Source organism: Cheilinus undulatus, linkage group 23 (genome assembly GCF_018320785.1).
Source record: "Cheilinus undulatus linkage group 23, ASM1832078v1, whole genome shotgun sequence".
In the NCBI taxonomy this organism is placed as follows: domain Eukaryota; kingdom Metazoa; phylum Chordata; class Actinopteri; order Labriformes; family Labridae; genus Cheilinus; species Cheilinus undulatus.
The window spans coordinates 33,091,718-33,100,965 of NC_054887.1; the positions used below are offsets into that span (position 1 = coordinate 33,091,718).

A 9,248-nucleotide genomic window follows, 5' to 3' on the forward strand; every position below is an offset into this window, starting at 1 on the left:
TATTATCATCTCAAAGCTTTATTTAAATCACAGTAATAGAAGCTACTGATTAAAAATAAAAAGGAAACAAATGTTAAAACTTTAACTGATGCAAAATAATTAAAATCATCTTGAAATTTAAATAAACACAAGGCTTAAATTTTGTTAGCAGCATTCTTTCAGTCGACTGATGGCTGAAGGCTCAGAGGAAATTAAACTGTGTGCATCTTTGGTCTGGAACATTTTTGGCAAATTAAGATTCAAAGCAACACAAGGTTGGTCCACAGAAAGAAATCACAGTAGAATTATAGAACTGCAAGAAGAAATAATCCAAGAATCATCATCTTTGACCGTCAGAGCAGCGGGTTTTTGTGCCTCAGCCCTTTGAGCCCGGTTTGAGGGTGCTAAAGGGTTTAGAGTTCCTTAGGGAGCTGGAGATCTCCTGCAGGAATGCGGCGATGGGCAGATCCTTCTCGGACTTCCTGCCGTCAAAGATCACCACCAGAGTGAAGTGCGGCTCAGGTCTGGTCAGGTAGTACGTGCTCTGGACTTTATCGTCGTAGAAGTGCACCACCTTGTCCAGAGTGTTCAGCTCTGCAGCTCGGTCTCCCATCATCATGATGACATTCGGCCAGTGGGTGAGCGGGCGCTCGCCTAAAGGCAGCGACACCACGGCGGGGAACTGCTCCACGCCCTTGGGTGCCTCTCTGTAGGAGTGCGGGTGGTGGTAGCCGTGCCCCTGGAAGCTTTCCAGCCCGCGGTTGTCGAACACCAGCGACACATTGCTGGCGTCATGTTTGCGGATGAAGGAGCAGATCTTCCCGTGGTAGTCGGGCGTGGTGCGGGCGGTCAGAGCTCTCATATCAGCCGGCGCCGTCTGCCGGCTCAAGGCTTCATGGAAGTAGAAGCTAAACTTGGCAAGAAGCGCCGCCTGGAAGCGCTGCAGCCATGTGTAGAGGTGCGGAGGCTGCACGGCCCTCTGGGACTGACCTCCAAAGAGATTCTTACGGGTTTCCTTCTGCCGCTGGAACAGCTGACCCCAGGCAGTGAGTTTGGAGTTGGCACCGTGTAGGCTGAGCAGGGCGGGAAGGAAATGCCACTCTGAGATCTGAGCCTGGCAGCGCAGCAGCTGGGTCACCACGTCTACCTCCGTCTGGAAGCCCTCCTCCACACGGCCCAGGATCGGATGGTGGAACCTGGAGGAGCGAGAGAGGAGGTGAGTTAGCAAATATACTGAAAAATGAAGGCAGGCCTGATTTCCCCTCCTGTATCCTCAGCTAAAAACACTCTTATTTTCTTCTATTTTGGGTCAATCTCTCTGTCCAGGTCTGTGGATGAGAACATCACCTTCACCCTTCAGTGCACAGTTAAGTCTGTGATGTGTGCTGTGTCACACCACAGCCTGCTGCAGCTCTGTCAACAGCTCACCCATGCGTCCATGTTCCTGCTACTGCTGCAGGACTGATTCTGCTGACATGTCCCAGGGGAGGAGGCTGAATCCTGCATTTGCCATTTTAAGCAGAAAGTTTTCTTCCTCCAGCCCTAATGTGTCATTCTCTATTTAACAAGCATCACGCTTTTTACTCACTAATTTATTTTTGTTTTCTAGAAACCAGGCCAAAGCAGGTAGAAGAGGGGGAGGGGACGTTTTGAGTCCTTTTGTATTCTGGTGCAGAAAAAGGGTACATTTAAAGTTTTTTCTGTATGGTTTTCTTTAAATCCAGCAGTTTAAAACATCCTTATAATGAGCATCTGTTGTTAAAACATGACACAGATGCAGGTTGATGCAACAGAATCCCCAAAAATAATGTGGAAAGATTAAAAAAGACTTCAAGGAATCAATTTAGGGCTGAAATGACTCAGTAAATAAGACTGTGCAATGGAAACACTCTGAAAAGTATTGCCCTTATACCTTGATCTGAACTTCAGGAATTACATAAATTATGATGTTAAAAGTTCATTATTTTTCTTCCTGAAGGTGCAAATAAAAAGATGCAGGAAACATCACTCATGTGAAGTAAAATAACACCAATATTTTGCTTTGGAAAGATGCATCACTGTGAAACATATACGTACTTGGTGCTGTACTTGTGCAGGACGGCCTCCAGCGTGGTGACCAGCTCCTCCGAGTTGATGCTCTTCTGGCTGCCCAGCGAGTGCATCTTCTCATACAGGTCGGCCATCTCCATGCGAGCCTGCGTGAAATGACAGAGCTGCTCGGACAGGTGGGACAGCAGGTCCTCCAGGTAGGAGGCGGAGCCCGGCTGGCTGTGACGCCCCATCGACACCACCTTCCTCAGCTCATTGTATAGAGAGGTGTAGATGGTGCGGATGGAGTCTTTGCGGCTGAAGAAGGACTGACCGCCTGCAGAAAGAGGAAATGAAAGAGAAATCAGTGTGGCTTGGTATCAAATGGCTGACTTTTGTAAAAGCTTCCTGTGCTACAGCACCATCTGGTGTTGGGTACTCGTAATGACTGTCTTTGTTCCTCATTGATGATTGAACCTTCACTGTAACATCCTGCAGCAGACATAACACCTCTCAATACCATGTATGGTTTTTTAAATAGTGCGTTACAGTTTTTATATTTCTTATTTTGTATTTATTCATTGTACTAATTTAAGGTTCTATTTACTCTCTAGCATGCTTTGTTTACTCCACTCTTGCTGCAATAAATTTGGAATTTCCCCTTGTGGGACTAATAAAGGAAAATCTTCTTTCTATTGTTAAAGCACTTTATAAACCTGTTTTTAAAGGTGTTAAACAAATAAAGTTTATTATTAATATTATCTTAATTTGTAACTGGAACGTAGTGGTTTATTTGCTTATTGAAAAATATAATCAAAAACATACGATATGATCGAAAAAAATTGACATTTCTGGACACACAAGTGTACTGCAGTGTTTATTTTCATCAAACCGATGTAAATGTTCCACATTTATATTGATGTTTTTTTCATGTTTTTGTGAGTTAGTGTTGACTCCCTGGAAGAGACACATAAGGCAGATTTTGTTTTCGGGGGTCCTCTAAAGCAGTGGTTCTTAACCTTTTCAGCCCCCCAAAATAAAGGTGCCAGAGACCAGGATCCCCCACTGTACCTGAAGGTGGTTGAACACAGCCATGCATATCAAGAATAGTCATGTGCAGGCAAAGCTGTCCATAAGGGGGGATAAAAGGGAGATCTTTCTGGGGGCCCATGGAGTCAGCAAAATCCTGGTCCATTGTAAAGTTTAGCTGTGATATCAATATTTAATATATAATCTGAATAATAAACACTATTATCAACGCAATAAACATTCTTTTTAGTTATTTCTGCCATAGTATATAGCCATTTTAAAAATGTGAATCCTTTTTCTAAAAACCGAATTTAAATTTGTTAAAAATGTCAATAAAAAGGTGGTGAATTTGCAGTTTGAAGGTATCAGAAATGGGTTAGAAGTGGCAAAATGTGTGAAAAATTTGGTGAAATGGGATTTGAAAGTTGGGAAAAGCAGGTTAAACTGGTAAAAATGGCCTAACTGAAGCAGAAAAATAGGCAGAAATTGGTTAAACTGACAAAAATGGGCAAAACAAACAGTAAATTGTGGTTAAAATGGGAAAACGGGCATAAAAAGTGGCAAAGGTTGGTGGTACAGTAGTTACCCATTTAGTAGTTACCCATTTTCTGTCCCAGGTATTAGGGCTGCAACAATTAGTCACCATAATCGTTTGTGTTGACTATAAAAATTAGTCAACACAGAAACTCAAATGTCAACGCATCGTATTGTTGCTTTAATATTGGTAAAATCAAAAACCAGCCAGTAAAAACTCATCTGTACTTGCAGTTCACTACTCAAAGAAGAGAGCCAGCCTCACACCAGAACATGTTGACGTGAAATTATAATCTATTGTTCAGTCACTTGGGCTGGAAGTTTGATTTGTTGACATTAAGCTTTATTTGTACTTTTGGACTTTGGATGGGCTATTTGCTTTATTTATTTTTATGGACATACCAGTCACTTTAAAGAAAGCCCTCCTTTAGTTATTTGTAACCTGCAAGGCAGGTGAACTGCTACTTTTAAATGGATACTATTTATGTAAAATGGGGATCAAAAATAGTATGCCAAATAACCGTGATTAATTAAACTAATGGGAAAATGTATCAATAGATTAGTCGACATAATAAAAATTATTAGTTGCAGCACTACCAGGAATGTCATGTTGTGGTACAGTACTAACCCATTTTCTGTCCCAGGAATGTCATGTTGTGGTACAGTACTAACCCATTATCTGTCTCAGGAATGTCATGTTGTGGTACAGTACTTACCCATTATCTGTCTCAGGAATGTCATGTTGTGGTACAGTACTAACCCATTTTCTGTCCCAGGAATGTCATGTTGTGGAACAGTACTTACCCATTATCTGTCTCAGGAATGTCATGTTGTGGTACAGTACTAATCCCTTTTCTGTCCCGGGAATGTCATGTTGTGGTACAGTACTAACCCCTTTTCTGTCCCAGGAATGTCATGTTGTGGTACAGTACTAACCCCTTTTCTGTCCCGGGAATGTCATGTTGTGGTACAGGAGTAACCCATTTTCTGTCCCGGGAATGTCATGTTGTGGTACAGTACTAACCCCTTTTCTGTCCCGGGAATGTCATGTTGTGGTACAGTAGTAACCCATTTTCTGTCCCGGGAATGTCATGTTGTGGTACAGTAGTAACCCATTTTCTGTCCCGGGAATGTCATGTTGTGGTACAGTACTAACCCATTTTCTGTCCCAGGAATGTCATGTTGTGGTACAGTACTAACCCATTTTCTGTCCCAGGAATGTCATGTTGTGGTACAGTACTAACCCATTTTCTGTCCCAGGAATGTCATGTTGTGGTACAGTACTAACCCATTTTCTGTCCCAGGAATGTCATGTTGTGGTACAGTACTTACCCATTTTCTGTCCCAGGAATGTCATGTTGTGGTACAGTACTAACCCATTTTCTGTCCCAGGAATGTCATGTTGTGGTACAGTACTAACCCATTTTCTGTCCCAGGAATGTCATGTTGTGGTACAGTACTAACCCCTTTTCTGTCCCAGGAATGTCATGTTGTGGTACAGTACTAACCCATTTTCTGTCCCAGGAATGTCATGTTGTGGTACAGTACTTACCCATTTTCTGTCCCAGGAATGTCATGTTGTGGTACAGTACTAACCCATTTTCTGTCCCAGGAATGTCATGTTGTGGTACAGTACTAACCCATTATCTGTCTCAGGAATGTCATGTTGTGGTACAGTACTTACCCATTATCTGTCTCAGGAATGTCATGTTGTGGTACAGTACTAACCCATTTTCTGTCCCAGGAATGTCATGTTGTGGAACAGTACTTACCCATTATCTGTCTCAGGAATGTCATGTTGTGGTACAGTACTAACCCCTTTTCTGTCCCGGGAATGTCATGTTGTGGTACAGTACTAACCCCTTTTCTGTCCCAGGAATGTCATGTTGTGGTACAGTACTAACCCCTTTTCTGTCCCAGGAATGTCATGTTGTGGTACAGTAGTAACCCATTTTCTGTCCCGGGAATGTCATGTTGTGGTACAGTACTAACCCATTTTCTGTCCCGGGAATGTCATGTTGTAGTACAGTAGTAACCCATTTTCTGTCCCAGGAATGTCATGTTGTGGTACAGTACTAACCCATTTTCTGTCCCAGGAATGTCATGTTGTGGTACAGTACTAACCCATTTTCTGTCCCAGGAATGTCATGTTGTGGTACAGTACTAACCCATTTTCTGTCCCAGGAATGTCATGTTGTGGTACAGTACTAACCCCTTTTCTGTCCCAGGAATGTCATGTTGTGGTACAGTACTAACCCCTTTTCTGTCCCAGGAATGTCATGTTGTGGTACAGTACTTACCCATTTTCTGTCCCAGGAATGTCATGTTGTGGTACAGTACTAACCCCTTTTCTGTCCCAGGAATGTCATGTTGTGGTACAGTACTTACCCATTTTCTGTCCCAGGAATGTCATGTTGTGGTACAGTACTAACCCATTTTCTGTCCCAGGAATGTCATGTTGTGGTACAGTACTTACCCATTTTCTGTCCCAGGAATGTCATGTTGTGGTACAGTACTAACCCCTTTTCTGTCCCAGGAATGTCATGTTGTGGTACAGTACTAACCCATTTTCTGTCCCAGGAATGTCATGTTGTGGTACAGTACTTACCCATTTTCTGTCCCAGGAATGTCATGTTGTGGTACAGTACTAACCCATTTTCTGTCCCAGGAATGTCATGTTGTGGTACAGTACTAACCCATTTTCTGTCCCAGGAATGTCATGTTGTGGTACAGTACTTACCCATTTTCTGTCCCAGGAATGTCATGTTGTGGTACAGTACTAACCCATTTTCTGTCCCAGGAATGTCATGTTGTGGTACAGTACTTACCCATTTTCTGTCCCAGGAATGTCATGTTGTGGTACAGTACTTACCCATTTTCTGTCCCAGGAATGTCATGTTGTGGTACAGTACTAACCAATTTTCTGTCCCAGGAATGTCATGTTGTAGTACAGTACTAACCCATTTTTCTGTCCCAGGAATGTCATGTTGTGGTACAGTACTAACCCATTTTCTGTCCCAGGAATGTCATGTTGTGTTACAGTACTTACCCATTTTCTGTCCCAGGAATGTCATGTTGTGGTACAGTACTTACCCATTTTCTGTCCCAGGAATGTCATGTTGTGGTACAGTACTAACCAATTTTCTGTCCCAGGAATGTCATGTTGTGGTACAGTACTAACCCATTTTCTGTCCCAGGAATGTCATGTTGTGGTACAGTACTAACCCATTTTCTGTCCCGGGAATGTCATGTTGTGGTACAGTACTAACCCATTTTCTGTCCCAGGAATGTCATGTTGTGGTACAGTACTAACCCATTTTCTGTCCCAGGAATGTCATGTTGTGGTACAGTACTAACCCATTTTCTGTCCCAGGAATGTCATGTTGTGGTACAGTACTTACCCATTTTCTGTCCCAGGAATGTCATGTTGTGGTACAGTACTAACCCATTTTCTGTCCCAGGAATGTCATGTTGTGGTACAGTACTTACCCATTTTCTGTCCCAGGAATGTCATGTTGTGGTACAGTACTAACCCATTTTCTGTCCCAGGAATGTCATGTTGTGGTACAGTACTAACCCCTTTTCTGTCCCAGGAATGTCATGTTGTGGTACAGTACTAACCCATTTTCTGTCCCAGGAATGTCATGTTGTGGTACAGTACTTACCCATTTTCTGTCCCAGGAATGTCATGTTGTGGTACAGTACTAACCCATTTTCTGTCCCAGGAATGTCATGTTGTGGTACAGTACTAACCCATTTTCTGTCCCAGGAATGTCATGTTGTGGTACAGTACTAACCCATTTTCTGTCCCAGGAATGTCATGTTGTGGTACAGTACTAACCCATTTTCTGTCCCAGGAATGTCATGTTGTGGTACAGTACTAACCCATTTTCTGTCCCAGGAATGTCATGTTGTGGTACAGTACTAACCCATTTTCTGTCCCAGGAATGTCATGTTGTGGTACAGTACTAACCCATTATCTGTCTCAGGAATGTCATGTTGTGGTACAGTACTAACCCATTTTCTGTCCCAGGAATGTCATGTTGTGGTACAGTACTAACCCATTTTCTGTCCCAGGAATGTCATGTTGTGGAACAGTACTTACCCATTATCTGTCCCAGGAATGTCATGTTGTGGTACAGTACTAACCCCTTTTCTGTCCCAGGAATGTCATGTTGTGGTACAGTAGTAACCCATTTTCTGTCCCGGGAATGTCATGTTGTGGTACAGTACTAACCCCTTTTCTGTCCCGGGAATGTCATGTTGTGGTACAGTACTAACCCCTTTTCTGTCCCGGGAATGTCATGTTGTGGTACAGTAGTAACCCATTTTCTGTCCCAGGAATGTCATGTTGTGGTACAGTACTAACCCATTTTCTGTCCCAGGAATGTCATGTTGTGGTACAGTACTAACCCATTTTCTGTCCCAGGAATGTCATGTTGTGGTACAGTACTAACCCATTTTCTGTCCCAGGAATGTCATGTTGTGGTACAGTACTAACCCATTTTCTGTCCCAGGAATGTCATGTTGTGGTACAGTACTAACCCATTTTCTGTCCCAGGAATGTCATGTTGTGGTACAGTACTAACCCATTTTCTGTCCCAGGAATGTCATGTTGTGGTACAGTACTAACCCCTTTTCTGTCCCAGGAATGTCATGTTGTGGTACAGTACTTACCCATTTTCTGTCCCAGGAATGTCATGTTGTGGTACAGTACTAACCCATTTTCTGTCCCAGGAATGTCATGTTGTGGTACAGTACTTACCCATTTTCTGTCCCAGGAATGTCATGTTGTGGTACAGTACTAACCCATTTTCTGTCCCAGGAATGTCATGTTGTGGTACAGTACTAACCCATTTTCTGTCCCAGGAATGTCATGTTGTGGTACAGTACTAACCCCTTTTCTGTCCCAGGAATGTCATGTTGTGGTACAGTACTTACCCATTTTCTGTCCCAGGAATGTCATGTTGTGGTACAGTACTAACCCATTTTCTGTCCCAGGAATGTCATGTTGTGGTACAGTAGTAACCCATTTTCTGTCCCAGGAATGTCATGTTGTGGTACAGTACTTACCCATTTTCTGTCCCAGGAATGTCATGTTGTGGTACAGTACTAACCCATTTTCTGTCCCAGGAATGTCATGTTGTGGTACAGTACTAACCCATTTTCTGTCCCAGGAATGTCATGTTGTGGTACAGTACTTACCCATTTTCTGTCCCAGGAATGTCATGTTGTGGTACAGTACTAACCCATTTTCTGTCCCAGGAATGTCATGTTGTGGTACAGTACTAACCCATTTTCTGTCCCAGGAATGTCATGTTGTGGTACAGTACTTACCCATTTTCTGTCCCAGGAATGTCATGTTGTGGTACAGTACTAACCCCTTTTCTGTCCCAGGAATGTCATGTTGTGGTACAGTACTAACCCCTTTTCTGTCCCAGGAATGTCATGTTGTGGTACAGTACTAACCCATTTTCTGTCCCAGGAATGTCATGTTGTGGTACAGTACTAACCCATTTTCTGTCCCAGGAATGTCATGTTGTGGTACAGTACTAACCCATTTTCTGTCCCAGGAATGTCATGTTGTGGTACTGAAGATACCCATATTCTGTCCCAGGAATGTCATGTTGTGGTACAGTACTAACCCATTTTCTGTCCCAGGAATGTCATGTTGTGGT

General features: G+C 43.0%; 1 protein-coding gene across 3 annotated transcripts; it reads right to left on the reverse strand.

Annotated features, from left to right (window-relative positions):
* kics2 (KICSTOR subunit 2) lies at positions 1 to 9,155 on the reverse strand. Of its 3 annotated transcripts, none has more exons than XM_041781215.1 (3): positions 9,128 to 9,155; positions 2,056 to 2,344; positions 1 to 1,175 (listed from the first exon to the last, which is right to left on the reverse strand). In XM_041781215.1, the coding sequence occupies exons 1-3, from the start codon at positions 9,150 to 9,152 to the stop codon at positions 356 to 358; spliced, it is 1,134 nt and encodes a 377-aa protein (XP_041637149.1). In that variant the 5' UTR covers positions 9,153 to 9,155; the 3' UTR covers positions 1 to 355. The 3 variants fall into 3 exon arrangements, with proteins under 3 accessions (XP_041637149.1, XP_041637150.1, XP_041637148.1); XM_041781216.1 differs by lacking the exon at positions 9,128 to 9,155 and adding an exon at positions 5,079 to 5,098; XM_041781214.1 differs by lacking the exon at positions 9,128 to 9,155 and adding an exon at positions 4,991 to 5,019.
* Between the last annotated feature and the right edge of the window lie 93 nt (positions 9,156 to 9,248).

Bases quoted from the DNA above. Each gene is read 5' to 3' on its own strand.
- kics2 (XM_041781215.1), bottom strand. From the start codon at position 9,152: ATGACATTCCTGGGACAGAAAATGG. The intron at 2,345-9,127 runs GTTAGTACTGTA...CTCTTTCTGCAG, and splicing joins ATTCCTGGGACAGAAAATGG to GCGGTCAGTCCTTCTTCAGC. The intron at 1,176-2,055 runs GTACGTATATGT...TCGCTCCTCCAG, and splicing joins CTGCACAAGTACAGCACCAA to GTTCCACCATCCGATCCTGG.